General features: G+C 37.3%; 2 protein-coding genes across 2 annotated transcripts; one reads left to right on the forward strand and one right to left on the reverse strand.

Moving 5' to 3' along the window:
- The first annotated feature begins 18090 nt into the window (after nt 1-18090).
- On the forward strand, nt 18091-21363 carry LOC110873800 (probable GTP diphosphokinase CRSH, chloroplastic). Its single transcript, XM_022122814.2, has 4 exons — nt 18091-18571; nt 18646-19548; nt 19618-19896; nt 20093-21363. The coding sequence occupies exons 1-4, from the start codon at nt 18188-18190 to the stop codon at nt 20228-20230; spliced, it is 1704 nt and encodes a 567-aa protein (XP_021978506.1). The 5' UTR covers nt 18091-18187; the 3' UTR covers nt 20231-21363.
- LOC110873801 (inositol-pentakisphosphate 2-kinase) lies at nt 21044-24558 on the reverse strand. The gene is made up of 6 exons (XM_022122815.2): nt 24300-24558; nt 23866-24220; nt 23696-23739; nt 23503-23613; nt 22160-22750; nt 21044-21364 (listed from the first exon to the last, which is right to left on the reverse strand). The coding sequence occupies exons 1-6, from the start codon at nt 24402-24404 to the stop codon at nt 21188-21190; spliced, it is 1383 nt and encodes a 460-aa protein (XP_021978507.1). The 5' UTR covers nt 24405-24558; the 3' UTR covers nt 21044-21187.
- Between the last annotated feature and the right edge of the window lie 809 nt (nt 24559-25367).

Below are 25367 nucleotides of genomic sequence, written 5' to 3' on the forward strand. Positions count from 1 at the left end.
AATCATGATTAAAGTGTTGTTTAAAGTGACATACTCATGTTATTGATTGTGTTCTTTGCTCGGTTTGATATATTTATTAGGATTCGCACTAGTTCTTATATTTACAACAAGAAATATTGTATTCAAGATCATTATAAGGACCTACAAGTGGTATTAGAGCATAAGGCCGGCTCGATTTCTTGTTGAAAACCGAGTTTTCAAGGAGGTTTTCGAGTGATTTTGGAGGTTTCATGGATAAAAACCCAAAACACACTTATTTTGACTGAAAAAGCTGAATTAAAACGTGAAAATCGGATGTTATTTTTGCTTAAAACTTGCTAAATATAGTGGAGATAATCATAAACGCAAGTTTTATTGATATTTGAAGCTTAAAACACTATCCACCATTTTTTCCGGCAACAAGCTCACCGGAAAAAGGTAACCGGAAATCGTTTTATATTTTATTGGTTGAACAAGGTGGAGCAGAATTGTCTGTTGTCGTCTGACATTTCAGAAGCTTAGAAGCTTGTCTTATTCCATTTGTCTTAAACGAAAGTGATCAGACAGAGAACCTTAAATCTCAAATGAAAGTTATCCATTTCCTATAATTATCAATGACAGTGAATGTGACCATGTCATACAAAGGTTACTAAAGTTAAAACAATACCTCATGCTTCACAAGAACTTTATTTTCAATTGCATCTGATTTCACTAGGTATCTTATTTCATCACAATACCTCATGCTAAAGTTGGTACGTTAAGATTTTGTCAGACAAGCGGTCACTTTACGAACATGTAACTGAAAACAATTCATGTTCGTTCGTTAAGGAAATAAAGTTGTTCGTATACGTTTGTTACTTTTATGTAACACAAACAAACAAAAATCAACATAATACGAATGTATTTCTTGTTCTCTTGTTCTCAAAGCAAGATTTGCATTCTTGTTCTCTCCTTTTTTTTGTAAAAAACAAAACCTTGCTTCTATGTATTTCTCTTGTTTCTTCAAGGATTTTCAGGATATTTCTTTCTGGTCAATTCTGAATCTTGCACAAACCGGTGAATTAGGGCAATGGAATTCAAAAGAAAATTCAATACAAAATATGTTTGTCTAAACTCATTTTGTTATAACAAAGTCTCTTAACTTACCTGCATGAGTTGTGAAAAAATATTTAACATAAGAACTTGTTACTTCTAAATTTGTCACTATAAGATGGTATTGATTAGTTGGTTATTTATTTTTTTAAATTGATTAAATTGCATTTTGTGTCCCTGTGGTTTAGAGGCGACGTCAACATGTGTCCTCGTTTGCTAAATCTTGCTTGCTGAGTCCCTATAGTATATGTTTCCCAACACTGTGTGTCTAAATGTTGGTGAAATGACATGTTTACCTTTAGTTCGTTTATTAAGAATCACTTGGAGCCCTAAATTTCCCCTTTTTCATGTAGACGAGTTCACATATCAAAGTCATCATTTGCACCTTGAATTCTTAATACATGTGAGCCTTAATCATCATTCACTTTGAAATTGAGCCATAATGTCTTAGTAATCATCACCTTCATCTGGGAAATCGAGCTCACAAAGGTACAATGTATCGGATGTGATTTGCTTTTGTGGTGTAACTACGTGCTATCGGACTTCTAGGACGGATATAATCCCTAGTCGACAATTCTTGTGTTGTGCAAGTGTTGCAATCTTAAAAACGAATATTTGATAATTGTGATGCTAATTTTGAGTTCACTGAATTCAACATATGGTTGTTTTGGTTGAATGTTTGGGTTCACTAAATTAATGTGTGTGAACAGATTGTAGCATGTTGAATGTTTCAATTCAGTTAATATGTTATACAAACCCTGCATAATTTACATAATTTCATTAAACAAGGGTAGTTTTTTTGGGGAATGGGTTACCCCGGTTTGGTTGGGTTTTTTTCCATTGTTTGTTTCCCTAGGCTTGGTATGTCAAGTCTAGTAGTGTGTGTTAAAGTCTTAACACACCCTGTTTTATTTGGTTGATATAAAATTAAACAAGGGTAGTTGTGGATTGCTAAGGTGGGTTGATACTCTCACATGTCTAAGAAGTGAAAGGGTAATCCCTACATTGTTACGCGGTATCAATAAGAAAAAAGCAACTAGCGAAAACCAAAACTATGGAAGGAAAAAAAAATAGATAAAAATGAAGATTGTGTTAGGATTTAGTTGGTTGATTGTTGATAAAGACGGTAATTTTTTTGAATAGGACATCTAATGTTGTCTACAAAGAAGTTTTTAAAGATTTGTAATATGCATTTGTATTAATAAATTTGTAAATTGTAAATGTAACAATAATTTGTAATTTTTCATTATTACATTATGTATTTTTTATTATAAACTAGAATTTTGACCCGTGCCGCGTTTTGCAGCGGCAACGTCGCGTTTGTGTTAGGATATGAGTTTACTTGTTTGTGTTTGTTTTAAAGATGAAATATGAAAGAAGATAAACAGATGAACAATTTCAGCAGAAATGAGGAAAACTTTATAACACAAACAAGGGAAGAAATGCTTTCATCATGAATACTTTTAATCAAAAGATTGTGTTACACAATGCTTCACGTATGCATGAATTACAACTCCCCCTCAGCCTGAGATCACAAGGATTGTTCGTACAAAATGCAAGTGATGAAGTGATCGAAATAGAACAGTACATGCACTGTCTATTTATAGTACAATCCTAACCACTGTGGCATCTTTGTTGACATCACCTAGACAGTGACATCTAACAATACTAACTGACTCTAAACACTGCTAATACAAAACACCATTATATTAATAAAGTACTGATTACAAGACACTATTAGTACTATCCTCTGATGGACTCAACCTCTGTTGAAGCTTTAGCAGTGCTTTCAGTAAAGGTTGATCAGTCCTTTGACTTCTTCAGTGGTTTAGTCTTCAACAGTCTTTATAATCCAGCAGAGCTTAGCATTGAGCAGAACTTTGAAGCAACAGTTGTTAGATATCTTGCCATTGAAGGGAGAAGAATCCAAAGCACTGTTTATTCAAGATCAGTTGTTGCAGAAACAATTTTGGCTTTGTATCATCTTTTCTCAAGGAAGGTTTCACATGAGCCAACAATCTCCCCCTAGAACAGATGATGCCAAAACCCTTCATTTATTTCTGATCTTTATTTCCTCATCAACAATTCCCTGATTTGCCCTTTGATTTGAAGTTCAAAATCCAGGGAATCCGTATCATCTTCATCCTTTTCCAGTTGAAGGTTCAAAAGATCTTGAAGGTCATCTGAATTCAGACCATATGCATCCTTCCTTGTTATTTGTTCAACTTTACCATCTGATCTGAGCAAAGTTAATACGTGAGTTTCTAAGGATGACTTCCACTTTAGTGTATTTTTGGATCAGATGGCTTTCTAGGGATGAGAGTTATTTATGATGAGTTTGGAGAATGAGGTCTGCTTGCCAACTATTTGATTGTTTCAGCTATTTGAGTAGTGAGTTGGTTAGCAGAATCATCCATTTGAAATTGAATCTGGCATCTAATCCCCTCTTTTCTGTATTCTTCAAACCTCTGCTCATCCTCCTCATCAGTCCGCTTTTGCCTTTTTAATTGATTCAAGGCATTTATGGGTAAAGCAGATGATAAGGTAAGCTTTTTGGAGGCTTGGGTCTATTGGGGTCTGCCAACAGTGGTTGGAGGATAAACAGGCTTTTGAGGAACAGATGGGTCTTTCTTTCTAAGCTCTTCTAGTTTTCTATAGGTTTCTTCAACATTTTGTTTTGACCATCTGGCTATTGATCTAGCAGACCCATAATTAGCAGCAACAAGCTCTCCTCTCATTCTCTAGAACCTTAATGCATCATCTAGATCAACTTGCTTAGATTTCTTCCAATTTGGTCAGTTTTCTTGATAAGAGGATCATTGTTCATCTTTGTAATTCTGTCAATTTCTTCTCTGAGAGCATCTACAGACCAGTCTTTGAATTGGACCTTGGTTGCTTTGTAGGGCTTGTGCTTCATGATGTGGTCTAAATAATCAACCCTTAGTTCCTCTTGAAGCTCAGTATCCAATGGCTGCTCAGACATGGATTTACTAAGGTCTCTAGCAAAGTCTTCAAGCTTTCTGACTTTGTTAAGCCCATGTGATAACAGACCTTGGTATCTCCTGTCACCTAACCCGTTACTTTCTTCTATGGCTTTAACCTCTGCTTGTTTTGCTTTCAACTTTAAATATTCATCTATGTTCTGAGGTTGTCTGAAGCCATAGAGAGATGGGAAGGTTCTTTTGGATGGGTTCTCTATCTTATAAAAAGATTCCATTTCACTTTGACTGTAAGCAGTTCTAGAAGATATTGAGTAGCCAATGGGATGATAGATGGCATGTAAACAGTGGGTGGGTGGTTCAGTGGGTTTGTAAGTGGAAACGATGAGGGTGGAATGATTTGAGTGGGAGCAGATGATAAAGGAATTGGTGATGGAATCTCTTTAACATCATCATGCACAACCAATTTCCTTTTGCATGCATAAGAAATTTTGGGTGGTGGAGGAGTTTTTGATGGAGAAGGTGGTTTAGGTGAGAAAGATGATTATGAATGTGACAACTGGCACAAAACCGGTAATTTCCATACTATTTTACTAATTATTTATTTCCTGCAATTGTGTGCTTAAACGTCAACATTATATGCTTACTTGCTTTACATATGAATTCACGCATGTTTCGTATTTCAATTATCGCATTGTGCATTACATTAAGCATTGCGTCGAAACGACTAGTAAACTCACCGGTAAGAGAAGCTGTGACAGCACAGCCTCAGCATACAGTCAAACAATAGATTTAGGGCCTAGAAGTAGGTCCAACATCAAAAATACATTAAAACCAAAGTGTAGGAACAAACACTAAAAAGTACCCGAAATGCACCTAAAATGCAGAATTCTACAGGAAATCAGCAAAAACAGCATTTTAACACTAAAATAACATGCATAATTAATGTTTTAGTGTCCATAATAACTTGTAAAGTGTCGGGAATGAAAACTGTCACAAAAGGTACTTCATACCTTGTAAAAATGCACTACTTAGCACTTTAATGAACCGATAACCGAACGATTAACCGGACACTACCCAAACACCAAAAATAAACTAGAAGCATTTTTTATGATCTAAAGCTAGTTATGGTGATAAAACAACTTAAAAATCATAGAAACACATAAACACACATAACTTCATCTTAAACCCCCTAACTTACATTTATAACCTTTAACTTCCAAATTTTTACATTCAACCCCCCTCCCCATGCCATAACCGGCCCCATGTGGCCCCCACTCCCTTTCCATTATAATATTCATATAAGTGTGCTAGATATGGGACACTTAACCTCATGGGTAAACACTTGTTGGAAAGATTATAAGGAAGACCATAAGGCTTGGAACATTATCATCTTTATCATTTTCAAACTACATCTTTCTCTCCTCCCTCTCTACACCTTACGACGAAATTAAACTCTATATTTTCAAAAGTTGATTTTAGAGAATCAAGTTCAACAGTTAATTTTTCAGAAAGTTCTTTAAAGTGGAGATGCCTACATTTTCCTTGACTCAAATCTTTATGCAACTGTCGGATATCACGTTTTTGTGCCTCCACCATATCCTTGTATCCATTGATTTTCTTTTTGATCTGATATAAATCAGATTTGGATAATTGCAGTTGCATACTTAATGAGTTGGCCTGTTCTTTATAACCACTTACTTTCTCTCCACAGGCACTAGTACAACAAATATCATCAACACATACCTTAGTGGGAGTAGGAGTGAAATCATGCATCTGAGCCATCAAAGCTTGATACACAATGTCTTCAGTGATCTACATGTCAGCCATCTGAGCAGACCAATCAAATCCTCCTCCCTCTTAAACCACCATAGCATTGTTGGGATTTGCAACTGAGGATGATCCAGAAACATTGCTTTGGTTTGTACCAGATGCACTAGAGGTAGAAGTAGTAGCAGGTCTAGTAGTAGAAATAACAGCAGGTCTTGAGGTTGAGTTAACAGTGACAGTCACGTTTGAATCTGATCTCTCTCTTTCTCTCTTCGGATATCTGCAGTTACGACCAAAATGTCCTGGCTCATGGCAGTTGAAACACCTCAGATTTGATTTGATTTGTTCCATCCTAGATCCTTGTTTGATGCTTCCCAGCTATTTCTACCAGTTCTCTTGATAAATTTTTTAGCACGAAACACTGCCATAGCCATCTGCCAGGTGATATCCATCTCTTCAATGTCATCTAGATGGATTTCATTTAGCTCATCTGCCCCAATGTTATTGGATGTAAGCTTTCCAACAACAAATATATTGTAGCAGTTCATAACTCTCGCCATAAAAGCCACATTATGCTCAAACTCTTTAGAGACCACAAAAGGAGTTGAGGTGCTTGAGGTAGGACCGGATGCAGCAGTAGTTAACGTAGACTTAGCAGGATTTACAGATTGAATTGGGGTGGCAGGTACGAATCTAGAGTAGGAGGGAACACTAGGAGGAAACATCTGAAACGACCCAACCCCGTGTTGTGATACCAAAGTTGTGTTGGATTAAACAACAACATTGTTATAACTCGATGTATGATTGTAGATTCTTTACTTGTCATCCATTTCATAAGACTTGAGCAGAGAGATCAGTTCAGCAAGACTCATGCGGGTCAAATCTTTGGTTCTTTTGATGAGTGTGACATTTGTATCCCAGCTCCTTGGAAGGGTATTCAACAGCTTCTTGTTGACAATAGAGTTTTGAAGCATCGTGTCATGCGTCCTCATTTCACTGATCAGGGAGATAAACCTTTGAATTTGATTCTCAAGTGTTTTTCTAGGGAAATGATTGAACATGTTGAACTTCTGAGTCAACATCTCCCTCTTACTCTCCTTCATTTCTTAATTCCCTTCGTACATGGCCAAAAGAGCATCCCATAGTTCCTTGGTAGATTTAGCTTCACGAACCCCAACATCAATCTCAGGAGCCAACGCAGAGTGTAGCATAGCCAAAGCCTTATCATCAATCTCTGTCTTTTCATAATCTTCATCATCATAAGCTAATGTAGGCTTGACAGCAGTGGTTCCTTTTTCCTCATCCACTACATACGTGATCATAGTTGGTCCTCTACAGATGGACCTCCAAGCTTTAGGGTCCTTGATCTTCATGTATTGAACAAACCGAAACTTCCATTATGAGAACGATTCCCCCAACAGTAGCCTAGAATCCTGTTGTTTGTTCCAATAACACTATCCAGATCCTTGTTCATGGCAGCCTTTTCACTCAACGATGTTTGCTTAGTGAGTTCCATTTCTGAAAGATCAAACTATTAGTAATAATTGAAAATAATTTAGTTTAACAGTTTATATTTTTTGATTTTATTATAAATTTATCCAAGTCCATATAAGTCCAAGTCCAATAATAGATCGCACAGTCAACGGTCAACAGTTCAACATTCAATAGTCAATAGTTCAACAGTCAATAGTTCAGTCCAATGAGGTTGCACACTATCCCGTACACCTTGAATTGGGTCGCACACTACTAAATTGGAACGTATACAACTCAATAATTGGGCCGCACACTCTTTAGTTTGGTCGCACACTCAGTTGGGCTGCAAACTTAGTAAACTGAGTTGATGATGGACCGCACACTGATTTTTGGACCGCACACACCCTTAATGGACCACACACTGAACCGCACACACTCTTCTTGGGCCGCACACTTGTCCAGTCGCACACAAACTGATCCCGTACACTTGGTGATCCCATACACAGATGTATTTTGGTCATCCCGTACACTTGGTGATCCCGTACACAGATTCAATTAACAACTGAATCCCGATAATTAGGGAAACAAATTGTTAACCAATTTTGAGAGATCCTTTCCACCAATAAACACCGAATAACCTGCAAACACAATTTCTTTCATCCCAAAAAGATCAAAACACAGAATTTTTTAAACCTTTTATTAATCTTCAAATTGTTCTATGTAAAAAGTATTCTGATTTATGTCAAAACTTCGACCAAACACTAAAAATAGGACTTGTTCAATACTGAAATAATTATGATCAGTCGAATAATAAGAATTAAAACAAAAATAAATCAGAAATTTCAACCTTTTCAGTCTTGTTGAATCTGCAAACACGTTTCAATCTTGTTCCTAGTGCAATTTCTCGAAAAACCGAGCCTTCGAAAAACTTCTTAGGCTCTGATACCAATTGTAAGTCCAGAGATCTTCAACTGGATATCACTAACACAATCCAAAGTGCGGAAAACTAAAGAAGGTGATGAACAATAGATCAAGAAATTGATTGTATTCAGTATTGAACACAAGCTCTAGGCTTGTCTGGTATAATATGTCGTTCAAAGCAATAACAATCAACAACCATTCTAATGACCTAGGCACACCCTATTTATAGTTACATAGGGTGCGACCTAATTACAAACCGGGCTAACCCCAAGCCAAGCACCCATATACGCACTTGTTCAAGCCCAAACACCCTAATTAACCAACCCATTATCAGTCTATACAAGATAAGCGTAAACCTACTAAACTATGCTCTTACAATAGATGCATGTTAGGTTACCTACTTTTTGTTCGTAACTAGTTTATGGTTTATGGTGCACGTATCCCATAGGAACATTGTTTGACAATTTAGAGGAGTTTGGTGTTCTACCTATTCTTGAGACCGGGAGGAGATAGATAGTTAGGTTTATCTTTGGTACTAGGTATTTAGGTGTAGTGAGAGGTGGAGGAGATTTCTCTAGATTCCCTAGTATTATTTCCTTTCCTAAGTCTTGTCAAGTGTGTTTAAGTTACCCCGTACACTCTAGATGTATTGTGATTAGTGAGACCGGGAGGAGATCTACTCTCTGGGTACTTTAGTATTGTTGGAGAGACCGGGAGGTGATCCAACCCATACCAGTAAGCTTTTTTTAACCTTTAGGATCCTTAGGATTAGGAGAGGTTGATGAGATCGGGAGGTGATTTAGCTTATCTTTAGGCTTAGAAGGTCGTATTATAGGATTCTGGTTCCATCATAGTTACCATTGCCAAGAGAAAACCGAGAGTCACAAATAGGATTCCAAACCTGGGTAGTACTTCCACATCCTTGATTTCACCATAATAGCCTTCAGCCTGCGTCTAGGTAGTCTAGTTCGTCTTAGTTAATATTAGGATATTAGTTAATTAAAATCCTCAAAACAATTTAAAACCAGTTAAGTAATTAGATAAGTCAGAGTCTAGTTTAGCATCGCTAGTGTCTCGTGGGTTCGATACTCGGACTTCATTAGGTTTTACTACGTACGATAGGTACACTTACCTGTCAGTGGTCTAGCATTTAGAGAGTCTTAGTTTATAAATATGAAAACTAGAGTGTGTAGGTTAGGTTAGTTTTTATAGACCACATTTACCACATCATGGATGAATTATGAGAACTTCAAATGTGCTATGTATAATGTATGACATTTATCTAAACAAAGTTTTGGTGAAAAAGTGAAGGATTGAAAAATGTCGAGATCAATTACTGATGGTTGGAAAGAAATGGTTGAACAAACACCACTGAAGGTTGCACATTTCATGATGTTTCGTCAAGCTGAGAAACAAAGGATTAATGTTACTATATATCTTTCTGATGGTACTCGTATCGTAATTCCAAAAGATGAATCTATTCATGATCATGGAGAACATGTAGATGCTGATATGTTGGATGCATATGTTGAAGAAGCAAGCACTGTCAATTCTTATGTCTTTACCTACATTGCCGCTAAAATTCTTTGTTCATTTACTTTTTCTATTAATAATATATTGTATAGTAATTAATTAGTTTTATTAATTTTAGTGTATTAGTGTAAAGTGGGGGGTGCAAACCCACCCACCCACCCTCCGCGAATGTTTCGGTTAGAAGTGTAAAATTCCTATTTTTCATCTGAAAATTTTAAAATTATATAGGATTGTCCCCCCCCCCCAATTATTTTGCTTAAATATTTATACAATATATAAATTGGTCCCATGACTTTCCGCCCCCTCATAATCAAGCTCCACCCTATTTTTGTAGCGCATGCAAAAGAAAGTTGTTGAAATGGCAAATCTTCGGCATGATAATATCCTTACCATCATAAATCCTTTGAGTGGGGCCTAAAACAGAGATCTCACATTAGCTTTCATTTCTCATATCAAATGGAATCCAAGATGATGTAAGTGCCTTCATTTACTCCAAAACTAAAGGTATTTTGTTTCTTAATAAAGTTTCCAAAAACATGTAGTCTACAGTTGAAGGTGATAGACATGATTTGAAGGTGGTTGATTTGTTTCTCCTTTTTGTGGTTCATATTTTCAAAACTGTTTTTTATGGTGGTTTTAAACGATGAAGTATGATGAGTTATGTTTATACGTCCTAATAATAAAACATTTTCTGATGGTGATTTAGATTGTAATTTTACATGTTTTAGTTTCATGCTAAGACAATACTTATAGAATGTGTGTTTATTAAACACATATTCTCTTTTTGTAAATATAATAGTTATGTTTGGATTCTAAATTTTATTTCTTATTAAAGTCCTTATTTTATAAATGTATTTATGTTATTAGTTTTCCATACATCCTAATGAATATTTTCTTTATTTTTTGTACTTAATGTTTATGTTAGACCAAAGACTTCAAACATATGTTGATCAGTTCTGTTTAAATATAATGGAAAACATGTAAATAATACCTGTTATAGCAGACAGGCCAGCAGAGAATCCAGTCAAAGATGCAGCCATCGAGTTCGACATACTTGTCAGGATGATCTGGTTCCTCCTTAGGGTGTAAAGTTATGATGGTGATGAACCGAGACTAGGGAGAGAATCGGTTAGGGAGAGAGAGCCGATTTGATGTTATGAGGGTTATGTGAATTGTGTAATTTGTCTAACCCTTAAACTCTCTAATAATCTCCTTATATATACACCCAAGAGGAAACCTAATTAGTTAATAAGGGTAATATGGTCCATCAACAATTACCAACTAATTATTAATAGGTTATTATTATATTTTGATCTAATATAATATAAATGATTATAATGGCTAAAAGATTAAATATTATATTAATAATATATTTAATCTCACATTCTCCCACTTAGCCGAGTAATCATTTATCATGAGTATTAGATGAGCCTGGCCAGGTGTTAACACTCATTTTAGCTTTAAACCAAGAACTATAGCAGAGAAATACAACCGTTGAATCATCATTCGACTCAGGACCCCCATTAATCATACTATAGCCTCAATTTAAAACCTAACAGTTATGATCAAAATACTTATAAGCCCTTTAGCGTCTGATTTGTATTTATATTTGTCTATATGTCATTACACCGGCAGAACATATGTTAGAGACGTACAATATCAAATTGAGGAAATTTTATTAATTAAAACATAAGCTAGTACAATATGCCATTAAATAAGGTCTTTAGTAAGTCCCATATTCGATACATGTTCTTCGAAAACTTTAGGTGGGAGACCTTTAGTCATCGGATCCGCAAGCATATCTTTAGTACTAATATACTCAATACAAAGATTATTTTCCTCAACTCGTTCACGTAAGAACAAATATTTTGTATCGAGATATAAACCAGCTCCAGTCGAACTGTTACTGTTCGAGAAACTAACGGCAGCTGAGTTATCACAGTAAAGCTTCAATGGTCTAGAAATGGAATTAACGATTTTGAGTCCAGTGATCAGATTTCTAAGCAACATTCCATGACAGGTTGCGTTATAAACAGCAATATATTCTGCCATCATTGTGGAAGTTGCAGTTAACTGTTGTTTATGACTCTTCCATGAGATAGGTCCGCCTGCTAACATAAAGATGTAGCCCGAAGTGGATTTCTTGTCATCTTTGCATTTGGCAAAGTCAGAATCAGAATAACCTACCACTTCTAAGTGATCACTTCTTCTATAAGTCAGTTTATAGTCTTTCGTCCCTTGCAGATATCTAAGGACCTTCTTAGCTGCTTTCCAGTGATCTAGGCCAGGATTAGTCTGATAACGGCCTAGCATTCCAGCAATATAAGCGATGTCTGGGCGAGTACAGACTTGAGCATACATCAGGCTCCTGACTACTGACGCGTAAGGTATCTGGCTCATTTGCTCCTTTTCAACCTCTGTTGTCGGACACTGGAATGAACCGAAAACATCTCCCTTAACTACTGGAGCGACGGAGGGTTTGCACTGTTGCATGTTGTAACGTGTAAGGACACGATCTATGTAAGTCTTCAGAGACAATCCTAAGATCCCTTTGTGTCTATCTCGATGAATTTCGATGCCAATGACGTAAGAAGCATCTCCGAGATCCTTCATGTTGAAGTTATGCGACTGTAACCGCTTCGACTCATGCAACATGTCTAAACTATTACTTGCCAATAGAATATCATCTACGTAAAGGACAAGTATAGTAAAGTTACTCCCACTCATCTTGAGGTAGGTGCATTGATCCACTTGATTCTTCATAAAACCTTGCCTCTTCATGACTTCATCAAACTTGAGGTACCATTGACGTGATGCTTGTTTTAACCCATAAATGGATTTCTTCAACTTACAGACTAGATGCTCCTGACCTTCAGGTTTAAAGCCTTCAGGTTGTTTCATGTAAACATCTTCGTCTAAGTCTCCGTTAAGGAAAGCAGTTTTGACGTCCATCTGATGCAGCTCTAAATCAAAATGAGCTACTAGGGCCATAACGATCCTTAATGAATCTTTTTGAGAGACAGGTGAAAACGTCTCTTGATAGTCAATTCCCTCTTTTTGAGTGTAGCCCTTTGCAACCAATCTCGCTTTGTAGCGTTCAACGTTCCCATTCGGATCCAGTTTTGTTTTGAACACCCATTTACAACCTACAGGTTTGACACCGTTGGGTAATTCTACCAAATCCCAAACGTCATTTTTCTTCATGGATTCAAGCTCATCAATCATTGCTTTGTTCCATTCAGAAGACTGATCACTGCTAATGGCTTCATTATAAGAGATAGGATCATTGAGCTTTCCAGCATCCATTTCAGTCAGGTAGGTAACATAATCATCCCAATTAGTAGGCCTTCTTTGCCTAGATGACCTCCTGAGTTGATTGTCGGGTTCAGCGTTGTCTTGGTTTTGAGCGTTTGATGTGCCTTCGTTATGAGGTATAATGGGTTCTGATTGTGGAGATGGAGTTTGTGCAGTGGCTTCAGGTGCAGTTGCATGGGGTACAAGAGGAGTAAACGGAGTAATGGTAAGCGACGAGTCTCTCCCCCCCCCCCCCGCGTCTTGTACTTCTTGCAATTCTTCGTAAGGGTTGGTACTGCTCCCACTGGCCTTGAAATCCTCCAGGAACGCAACACGCTTGGTTTCAACAATACGGGTGACATGGGAAGGACAATAGAAACGATAACCCTTCGAATGACCAGGATACCCGATAAAGAAACAGGTAACTGTTTTAGGGTCAAGTTTCTTTAGGAAAGGATTATAGAGTTTTGCTTCAGCAATGCAGCCCCATACTTTCATATATTTAAGACTCGGTTTCCTTCCTGTCCAAAGTTCATAAGGAGTTTTAGGGACAGACTTAGAAGGGACTCTATTGAGTATATGAACAGCTGCTTTTAACGCTTCAGTCCAGAGGAATAATGGTAAATTAGTGTTGGCTAACATACTGCGCACCATGTTCATAAGGGTACGATTTCTTCGTTCAGCGACACCATTCTGCTGAGGTGTACCAGGCATGGTGTATTGGTTCACAATCCCCTGGCCCTTAAAAAACTCATAAAATGGACCAGGAGCTTGACCCACATCAGTATGTCTTCCATAATATTCACCGCCTCTATCTGATCTCACAACTTTAATCTGACGATCTAGTTGCTTTTCAACTTCAGCTTTATAATCTTTAAAAGTTGTAAGAGATTCAAACTTTTCCTTAATAAGATACAAGTACATGTAACGAGAATAATCATCAATGAAAGTGATAAATGAAGTGTGTCCTGTTATGCCAGCGATTTGGTAAGGTCCACTAATGTCAGTGTGAATGAGTTCTAATAAATTAGAGCTCCTAGTGGCACCTTTCTTATTCGATGATGTCATTTTGCCTTTAAGACATTTGACACATGTTCCAAAACCAGTGAAATCGAGAGGAGGTAAGACTTCATCCTTTACGAGACGATTTAATCGTTCTCTTGAGATGTGGCCTAAACGTTGATGCCACAACATGGATGAAGTCTCTAAGTCTCGAATTTGTTTCATCTTTGTGAGTGATTCATTAATATTATATGACAACAAAGATTTGGAAAAATTATCATCTAGTTCTAAAATATAGAGACCACCATCCAGAATGCCAGTACCATAAACAACGGAATCATAGAGAATAGAGAGTTTGCGATGACCATGAGAAACGACAAAACCGTCCATGTCTAACTTTGGTCCTGATACAAGGTTCCGAGTTATCTCAGGAACATATAAGGTATCATAAAGTTTAATACATAAACCAGATTTCAAAAATAATTGTAATGTTCCTATGGCCTTCACTTCTAATTCCCGATCATCCCCAACTTTAAGTGTTCTTTGGTTTCTTCCCAGCTTCCGGATTATAAGGAATCCCTGAGTAGAGTTAGTTACATGAACCATAGAACCAGAATCAAACCACCAAGAATTAGCAGGAACATTTAAATTAAAGGACTCAAGTATCATGAAAAAATCGTTACCTTTCTTAGCCAGCCACTCCTTGAAATCAGGGCATTCCTTTTGCTTATGTCCTGTTTTCTTACAGAACTTGCAATAGGGTTTGCCTAAGGAGCTCTTAGAGCTGGAAGGTGCACTTGTATTAGGATTGGGCTTTTGGACTTTGGAAGCATCCTTTCTTTGATGATTGTGCTTCCTCTTCTTAGAGTTGGAGGTTGTGAAGTTAGCAACATCAGTAGTGCGATCCATCTTCATACGCTCTTCCTCTTGTACGCACATAGCGACCAGGTCACTCATCGTCCATTTCTCATTCTGAGTGTTGTAATTGATCTTGAATGCTTCATAGGACGAAGGAAGCGAAGTGATGATGAAGTGAACAAGAAAACCATCACTGATTCCATCTCTAGCCCTTTCAGCTTATTGGCCATGTCATGCATCATCATGATGTGCTCGCAAATGCCGCTCCTCCCATCATACTTAGTCGTCACCAGCTTAAGGATAAGAGTGCTAGCGTGTGATTTTGATGTTCCTTTGAATTGAGCCTCCACAGAAGCCAGGTAGGTTTTAGCATCTTCAGAATCAGGAATGGCGCCTCTAATAGCATTGTGAATGGATTGCTTTATGAACATGAGAGACATGCGGTTACATCTAGTCCATTTTTCATGAACTATCTGATCAGCAGCAGTACTTTGAGTAGTAAGATCTGCTGGCTTATTCTCTCTAATAGCATAATCGAAGTCTAGCAATCCTAGTGTAAGCATGAGGGCATCCTTCCATTCAGCAAAGTTATCACCAGTCAAAGGTGGAATCCCGCAATTGGGTGCTGATAGTGGAAATAAGATGAGCAAGTTATGATACTAAGAAAGAAGTCCTAATGTGATCTAAGGGCATGTTATACTAAGGCAGGCATAAATAATGACCATTTTAATTATGAAGCTGTGATAATGTCTATTACTAACATCAAAATAATAGACTTAGTAAAAATTCTACTTAAACGAAGACAAATCAGCTTTGGCCAGAAGTGTAATCATTTAAGTATGTGTGCAAAGTAATCGTGACAAATCAGCTTTGGCCAGAAATGAGACAATCACTTTAGTTATGCACTTGTCAAGCATGCTAAACATAAATGAATTAAATCAGCTTTGGCCAGAATTAAGACATTTCACGTTTGTAATGCATTCTCAACATAGCTTTTTATAATATTTGAACAATAAATAGATGTATTAAATCAGCTTTGGCCAGAATTAATACATCAGAAGCTCATTCAAGTTAAGCTATTTTGGTTTTGTAAAAATTATCTGATTCTGATTTAGTTAATTAAGTGTTAACAAAACCAAATATTTAATAGCAAACCACCTGGGGGTGCAGGGGGACAGCGTGCCCCCGCACGGGGTTCGGGGCGGAGCCCCGAGCTAAATTTTAGTTCACATCAAACAGCCTAAGGTAATGAGGTCTCGAGTCATGGTCTCGAGTTAGGTCTCGAGTTAAGTCTCGACTGAATTATGAGATCTCGAGTGAGTTATGAGGTCTCGAGTCGCAACCTTGGTCTCGAGTTGTAGCCTTATGGTCTCGAGTCGCAACCTTATGGTCTCGAGTTATGACCTTATGGTCTCGAGTCGCAACCTTGGTCTCGAGTTGTAGCTTTATGGTCTCGAGTCGCAACCTTATGGTCTCGAGTTATGACCTTATGGTCTCGAGTCGAGACCCTTGTCTCGAGTTGTAAAGATTTGAGAGCCCTTATGATTTTGAGTCGAGACCTTGTGGTCTCGAGTCGAGACCTTGTGGTCTCGAGTCGAGATCTGATGGTCTCGAGTCGCAGTCTGATGGTCTCGAATCCCTGTTAACAGCTGTTTTGTGATGATAACTGAAAACTCGAAATTTTAGGGATTGTGGGATAGTGTTTCCTGTTTTATTGCTGATCTAAATTATCAAAAGATTTCGAAAATAATAATTGATTGTCTCTTTAACAGTTTTCGAAAACTTTAATAGATAAAATTAAGATCAAAACAGTAAAAAACACCCACTAATCTAAATTATATTCCAAAAGTTAAGGAATTTTCGAGTTTTTTCTTAGAACAAGTGATGAACCCTAAAATTAAAAAACATAATCTGGGATCCGAAACCTGAATTTTATGACTTTTATTAACAGATTTCGGATATTAATTTACCCATTAGTGATTTCGAGTGACATGATAAACCACCCTTTTTCAAAACAATGATTTCGGCATAATGAGAACCGAAACCAACCGTGATATATTAAGGCTTTAAGACTTTTCTGTTTTCCAGATTATGATCCCAGAATGATGGATACGAAAAACATAACAGATTTATCAACATATGCTCTGATACCACATGTTGATCAGTTCTGTTTAAATATAATGGAAAACATGTAAATAATACCTGTTACAACAGACAGGCCAGCAGAGAATCCAGTCAGAGATGCAGCCATCGAGTTCGACATACTTGTCAGGATGATCTGGTTCCTCCTTAGGGTGTAAAGTTATGATGGTGATGAACCGAGACTAGGGAGAGAATCGGTTAGGGAGAGAGAGCCGAATTGATGTTATGAGGGTTATGTGAATTGTGTAATTTGTCTAACCCTTAAACTCTCTAATAATCTCCTTATATATACACCCAAGAGGAAACCTAATTAGTTAATAAGGGTAATATGGTCCATTAACAATTACCAACTAATTATTAATAGGTTATTATTATATTTTGATCTAATATAATATAAATGATTATAAAGGCTAAAAGATTAAATATTATATTAATAATATATTTAATCTCACAACATATTGTCACAATTCTATTGTTCAAAAACAACATTTACTTATCATCTAATTGATTTGATTTCATCAGTAATCACAAATGATGTAAAATATTATATTCGCAGTAACTCATCTAATTGATTTGATGTTATCAGTAATCACAAATGATGTAAAATATTATATTCGCAGTAAAAGGTTTTAAACGCTTGGTGTTTCTTAGTTTTTGATAGAAAGATTATAAATGTGGTTACGGTTAATAGATTATAAATATGTCTTAATAATATTTTTTTAGCTCAAAGATGTGTAGTGTAATATACGAGTTTCTAACCTAATTTAGTATGTATAATAAAAAATATGATTTAAAGAAGAGTAAATCATGATTTTGGCCCCTATGGTTATATCACTTTTATCCTTTTAGCTCAAAAAAGAGTTTTTTATCATTTGAGCCACCGTCTTTTTTTCTAACCATTTTGGCCCCTAACACTAACGGGGCCAAAAGGGTTAGAAAAAAAGATGTTAGGGGTCAAAAGGGTTAGAAAAAAAAATGTTGGAGGCTCAGATGTTAAAAAAAAAAATTGGGTTAAAAAGGTAAAAGTGATATAACACAAGGGCCAAAATCGTAATTTACCTTTAAAAGAATTGTGGCTGAGAAGATAGGCTGGAGAATGACGTGGCATGGTTGTTAACCAGCTAGTAAGCCGTTGGTCTTGGTGAAGTGAACACAGCAGCCGTCCACTCACTCACTCCTCCTGGATGTCAATGGAGGTCTATACGCAGCCTGGGAGTGTTGCAATCATCGTTTCCCCCAAGAACAAGACTAAAACGACTACTACTCCAATTAGGAGGAATTTCATGAGATATCATCATCATCCCGTTCAGACCCCTTGCCGTTCGGTGTTGGGCAGGACGTCTGCGACAACACCCATACCCATAGCGGATGGCGGGAAATTGGTGGTGGAGCTGGTTGGGACCTTCAACGAACTGACGGAGAGGATGAAGAGCAATAACCATGACCTCCTGCTCTTCAAAACCCTCAAACTCTGCCTCCCCATTTTGCAGTCTCTGCCTCTTGCTCCCGACGGCCGATCCCCTCTCTCCCGTGCCCTCTCCGTTGCTCTCCTCCTCGCTGATCTTCAGGTAACCCTAACCCTAACCCTTTGTTTTGTTTGTTATCTTCAACTTCTCAAGTTTGGTTTGGTTTTTGAGTGTAGATGGATGCTCAAGTCATTTCCGCTGGCATACTGAGGGAAGTTGTGGAGGGATGTGGCATCAGTATGTTCCAGGTCAAGGATCGTATTGGTATCACCACTGCTCATTTGTTACATGAAAGTTTTCGCCTCAACACCCTTGCTTCCAAACTGGAGACTTTTGATGATGAGACCGCTTCGGCTCTTAGGAAATTCTGTCTAACCTACTATGATGTTAGGGCCTTGATTCTTCATCTTGCTGTCAAGCTTGATATGATGAGGCATCTAGACTACCTCCCAAGATACCAGCAGCAGATGCTCTCTCTAGAGGTTTTGAAGATCCACGCCCCTCTAGCCCACGCTGTTGGGACCAATTCTCTCTCCCTTGAGCTCGAGGATCTCTCCTTTCAGTACCTCTTTCCATACTCCTATCTTTATCTGAATACTTGGTTAAGGAGCCATGACACCGGAATCATACATGAGTTGGAGGAACAGCTGCTTCACTTGTTGAGGTCGGATGCCATCTTAGCGGAAATGGTGGATGAAATCTCAGTTGAGGGTCGGTTTAAAAGTCACTATAGCACTATGAAGAAGTTGTTGAGAGATGGGCGCAAGCCTGAGGAGGTAAACGACATTTTAGGACTGCGAGTCATATTAAAGCCTCGTTGTGATTCATCGGAGAAAGCATGTTATAGGGCACGTGCAGTTATCCAATCTTTGTGGAAGGAGGTGCCTAGCAGATCCAAAGATTATATTTCAAGGCCCAAGGCGAATGGTTACAAGAGTCTGCACATGGCGGTTGACGTCAGTGGCAGTGGTAGACCTCTGGTGGAGATACAAATAAGGACAGCAGAGATGAATTTGCTTGCATCTGATGGAGCAGCCTCCCATGCATTTTACAAAGGTGGTCTTACCAATGCAGAAGAAGTAAGTTTCTTTATTCTTTTTATTAAAATTAAAATTTCAAAATGACCCACCTGATTCTAAATTATACAGGCAAAGCGTCTCAAGACCATTATGATTGCTGCTGCTGAGTATGCTGCCTTGCGCCTCAAGGATTTTACTTCCACAAACTATAAAGGCTATGATAGCAAAGACCGTATCTTCCGTCTTCTTGACAAGAATGGAGATGGTAAGATTAGCATTGAGGAGCTTACAGAAGTAATGGTGGAACTTGGTGCACAAGGAGATGATGCTCGGGAGATGATGCAACTTCTTGATGCCAACAGTGATGGTTCACTCAGCTCTGATGAATTTGACATTTTCCAAAAGCAGGTAATCACTATAGACTTTTTCAAAACAAATAGGTCACCTCTGGGGGCAAATTTAATCAATTTGGAGTGCTGTAGCTTCAGTTTTCCTGTTCTTGATCAGGTTGTATTATGCTAGAATTCTATTAATAAAACCATCATCGCTACCCATATCAAAGTTATTGGGACGGCTTAAATGATATGGTATTTACATTGGTCAGGTTGAAGTGATGCGTGGCTTAGAAGATAGAGACGATGAATACAAGAGCTTGTTAAACGAGAAGCTTCAGGGGGCAGATGGAAGTGGTCTGATTCAGGTGTACAGGAAAGAACTTGAAGATAGGCTTTCAGTAAGTTAGCCTTGCTCTAAGTATTTGATTGCCGACGTTTCATTGTGGCATATAATTGTATTCGTTGTTGCCGGTATGATTTAGTGTATATACTTGGTTTTAGGAAATTAAAAATGAATACATGCATATTTATTTATATGAAATGTTAACTTAAGAAACAGTTGCAATTACGAGTGGCAAATCTTGACATGGTCGCAGCAGCATGATAGATTCCGATCAATTCATTCGGTAGACTCCATTCATTAAAAAGTTGCGCAAACCAAACACATTCTTAGATTTATCTCCCTTCTCACCATCTTTTACCTCTTAATCTGCATGCACTCTGCCCCAGTGAAGAAAGAACCACTACTGACATTGGAAATTTAGCAGATTTCTAAAAGCCCTATTATTGAATTTTCTTTTGAATTCCATTGCCCTAATTCACCGGTTTGGGCAAGATTCAGAATTGACCAGAAAGAAATATCCAGAAAATCCTTGAAGAAACAACAGAAATACATAGAAGCAAGGTTTTGTTTTTTACAAACAAAAAAGGAGAGCAAGAATGCAAATCCATAAACAAATAGAAAACCAGAGTTCATGGAACCAAAATTCAATAAAATAAGTGCACACAAATAAAAAGAGCACAACTTAACAATGTGTTAAGATCCCGGAAACGACTGTGATCTAAGGGTCATCACAGTATGCTTCCGTCTGAACATGCAAGGAAATACGTAACGAAGATCAGTCTTCAAGGGTATATCGTAGTGGTTAAGTGACATGCTCCACAACCAAAAGGTTGGAGTTCAAATCCTGTAGAGTGCAAGTTGTGGTGTGTATTTATACTAGAAAATCTAATCTAGGAATTGCTGATAAAAAAAAAGATAATCAAGTATCAGGCACACAAACTTTCACTAGTAGAAACGTTACATAACTCTTACTAACACAGGTATAAAGAAACAAATAATACAGAAGTACAACAAGAATCCCTCAAGTATGTGAGTTGTCTTCAATGGCAGAGGATTGATCTTGATACAGACTTTCTGACTTCTCAGGATGATTTACCGTCTTCATCATCCGGGTGTAACAACTCACTATTTCTTGGTCCAACTTATAGTAGTATGGCATTTTCTCAAGAGGTTTCATATCCAGATCAATAAAAGATGCCTGTTGTTTTACAATCAACAAAAAAAACCCTTTAGATCAAAGCATACCTCTTTCTATGAAACCATTTAACACTGAACACAACAAAGTTCAACATCCCCATGGACCCCACCCCTTGCCAACCTAACACGAATTTCACCGGTTTGGGTTTGTGTAAATAGGCCGAGTCAGTTTTCGGGTTGAAACCATGAACATGTTCAGCAAAACGGGGTGTGTTAGGGTTGACCTGGCAACTCATTGACCCTGTTTATTTTTGTACCTTTTTAAAAAATGTGTTTTACGTCATAACTTAAACTGGTTGGGTATTCTATGCCAAAATTTAAAAGTTAAAAAAAAAAAAAAGAGAAATGGACCCTTAACTTACAAAGTAAAAATCAAGTTATGGATTAAAGTGGTCGTGTTCATGTCAACCTGCAAATATGCGTGCCGTGTTCGAATTCATGTGTCTTACATGACTTTTAGGTTCAGATCAGATTTGTGTAAAGTTTCCCAGTTCGACCCGCGAAGACATCTGTTTAGCACCCTACTTAGATGCCGCAAGGTCAAAACTGGATTGAATTAAAATGGGCCATTTGTACACTGTGGTAAAGCACTTTTTTGCTCATTTCCTATGAACAGTTTTGTGTTAACTATGATTACAATATTGATGATTTAAAAATTTGAATTGGCTCAAGTTTTAGATAAAAAAAAAGAATTATCTGAAATTAAAATACAAGCCATTCACAAGGAAACGGGTTGCTTCAGCATGCCACTAAACTGATATAAAGAGTTAAAACAAGCAAATCAGAGAGTACTTACCTTGTAATCAAAACTTTGGTTAAGTGATTCAAGGTAAAGGGTACCCGCATACGGAGGAGACTGTGAGTTTCCTTTCGGTGTTGGTCGGAAACTGATCATGAGGCTCAAGTCCTTTGCAGTTAAAGATATAAGAAAATCTCTCACGATCTTCAAGCTTTGATCAAAAGAAATGGAATGGTAACCATCTGTTTGTAATTCTTTACACACGGAACACGGCTGAGACACCACATCATAGTAGGCATGAATAGCGCCTTCTATATCAAACGCATCAAGTTTTTGAACTTGGAGAAGGCGGTCCAGTATTCCAGATTCTGAAACAGCTCCAGCAACAAGCTGCAGAAACTCAGGTATACGCATGCCCCCGTCATCATCGGTCTTGAAGAAACCTTTTAGTGTGTCTTCAAACGCTTCGGCAATTTGAGTATTGGTATCATCCACCTCACCACCCAAACTCCCAAATACAAGTCTACCGTCTAAGAATACCCGGAAATTGTTTTGAGGGGTAAGGAACAGATCCTTGACTGATTTTGCCACTCTCCCTTTTGATCCAGAGAACATATCCAAAGGGTCGTATTCACTAATTTGTGATATCTGATGATGATCATGTAACACATTATTTAGACATATATAAAACCAAACCAGAATGAAGCTATAACTACATTTGTTAATATAGAAACACATTGTTATATGATTTATACATTAGATATTTAAGGAATTAAATTTATACTTAAAAAGAGTTAATAAACTAACATACTTCTTATTCCAGAACAAAAAAAAGCCCTCAACCGAATTTTTGTACATACAAGTCCCTAAACTTTTCAAAGATACACGAAAATGTCTCTCAAGCTAATTATGTTATATTACAGTCCCTAAACTTGTCTAAAATGCACGTACTTGTGAAAAAAATAATGAGTTGTTACCTCTTAAGTTGGCCAATATAAGACGGTATAAATAATTTTGTGCAAAATTGTTAAATATCACTTCATCAAGTTGGACCGGTTTTAGAGGTAACAAACCATTATTGTCAAAAAAAATTCACAAGTGTATGCATTCCAGACGATTATTGTGCCAAATATGAGTGAGTGACTTTTTCATGTCTTTTTGACAAGTTTAGGGATTTTATTAGGTTGAGGGTCTTTTTTCGTGCAGAATGAGAAGTATGTTGGTTGGTTTTTATGGTACTTACCCTTGTATTTAGTCTTTGGAGGCAGAAGCTAAAAGAAACCCTGCTCATTGTTAATCTAGTCAAAGATTTGGTCTTATCTTTCCATTCTAGACTTTGACGTATTTTTAAAATGTTATGGTAAAAGTAGCATTAAACATAAGAGAATGAATGTTACAACCTTTCTTTGATGGAATTTAAGGATCTGATGCAGCCTGAAGCGAGAGATCCTTCTCTTAGCTGCGTTTTCTTCTCTAATAAATCCCGAAGTTGGAAGAAATCCGCACTTTGGCTGCTTAGGTAGAAGAGAATAAAATTAGCAAGCAAGCAATAATTTGAATTATTGGAGGATATGCAACAAGAAGTTTGGTTACCTTAATCTCAACTGATATGCAGACTTGTTGTTCTTCATGGATAGCTTTAATTGTGGGAGAGAAGCATATTGTAAGTAAGTAATTACTAAGGAAGGGGGTGTGTTTTGGGGCATTTTGGTTATGTTTTCCACAAAATGATGTATAGGAGGAGGAGGAAGAGGAAGAATTACCATGAGGAAATATTGAATGATCAGACATGAGAAGTGCAGAATCCAAGAGGGTATTAACCCCACCATTATCCACCCGCCAAGAGGGGCGGTGAAGTAAAACAGCATTGTGGATGAGCTCAAGAAACTCCTTGGTCACCAACACTCGAACCCCTGCATCAACATGTTGGGAACCCAAGAGTGGACACAAGACAAACTGTGCATACGCATGGTTTGCAATATCCTTGGTTGGAGCGGATAATAGCTGCTGACCACCCACATCCTTCCATACAAGACGCTCATGCTCCGACAGAGCTGCTGCTGGGCCTTCCGAATCTTTCTTCTTCTTAATCTTTCTTACCCGCAACACTTTCCCAATCTGCACAAGCACCACTTAACTTAAGAAGAAGAAGAAGAAGAATCAATCAGAAAATTGATGACGATGGTGAAAAACATACAAAGTTGGGAGAGGATCCGGCGTAGGCAAGAACAATATTCAGGCCTCCTTCTCCTCTGTAAATCCAATCGGCTGCATCCTTGGCCTCAACAACTAATTCCACCATCTGCAGCAGATTATTCCAAAACAAACCCTTCAGCTGCCTTCACTTCCAGGCCATCCCTCCCTCAAAACACGAGCTGCTGCAGAAATGCTTTTGACCTCTTCTGGACAGGTGGTGGTGGTTTCTTTCAAACCACTGAAATTGAATATTTTATTTTATTTCATTTTATTTGAAGAGCATCTATCGATATGTTATTATTATTTACAACAATTGCCCACTTCAAATTACCGATATGTTATTATTATTTACAACAATTGCCCACTTCAAATTACATTACATTTTGATTTAAATTTGGGTTTTTGTCTTTAACTTTTATATACTTTATCTATATTGTAATTCATTTTAAGAACAATATTTAAGATACTTCAAATTTAAAGTTTATTTTAATTTAATGCATAAGTTTTAATATAATGTATTTTAGGAACCTTATTTAAGATACTTAAAAATTCTAAAAAAAAATAAAGTGTAAACTGCCATTTTGGTCTCTAAGATTTTTTCACTTTTATCATTTTAGTCCAAATCTCAAATCTTTTAAATCTGGATCCCTGTGTTTTCAATTTTATTGTCATTTTGGTCCAAAAGTGAAATCAGCTGATATTTGTCTAATATAATCTTGTTATTTTGTCATTTTCCTCATGGGCGAAATGGTCAATATAATTTTATTATAACACTTACTAATTAAATTAAATAACCCACTAATTCGTTACCAGTTCATTTACACATCTAAACCTAATCTCAAAATTTCAATCAAACACATAACAAGAAAATTAACAATTATCAATCAACAACTAACAATTAACAATCAAACATATAACAACCATCGAAAACACCCAAATTATATCTCGTATACACATAACCGAACCCGTATAACCTAATTTTCATCAAAAATCAAATAAAACAATGTTTTATTGCCACTCGCGGGCCGGGACAGGGTCAAGGAGGTATGTCATGGGGCGCAACAGGCCT

This window comes from Helianthus annuus, chromosome 8 (assembly GCF_002127325.2).
Source record: "Helianthus annuus cultivar XRQ/B chromosome 8, HanXRQr2.0-SUNRISE, whole genome shotgun sequence".
Classification (NCBI taxonomy): Eukaryota; Viridiplantae; Streptophyta; class Magnoliopsida; order Asterales; family Asteraceae; genus Helianthus; species Helianthus annuus.

Bases quoted from the DNA above. Each gene is read 5' to 3' on its own strand.
- LOC110873800 (XM_022122814.2), top strand. From the start codon at position 18,188: ATGTCAATGGAGGTCTATACGCAGCCTGGGAGTGTTGCAATCATCGTT. The intron at 18,572-18,645 runs GTAACCCTAACC...TTTTGAGTGTAG, and splicing joins TCCTCCTCGCTGATCTTCAG to ATGGATGCTCAAGTCATTTC. The intron at 19,549-19,617 runs GTAAGTTTCTTT...TAAATTATACAG, and splicing joins GTCTTACCAATGCAGAAGAA to GCAAAGCGTCTCAAGACCAT.
- LOC110873801 (XM_022122815.2), bottom strand. From the start codon at position 24,404: ATGGTGGAATTAGTTGTTGAGGCCAAGGATGCAGCCGATTGGATTTAC. The intron at 23,740-23,865 runs GTAATTCTTCCT...CCACAATTAAAG, and splicing joins TCATTCAATATTTCCTCATG to CTATCCATGAAGAACAACAA. The intron at 22,751-23,502 runs GTTGTAACATTC...GATCATCATCAG, and splicing joins TTAAATTCCATCAAAGAAAG to ATATCACAAATTAGTGAATA.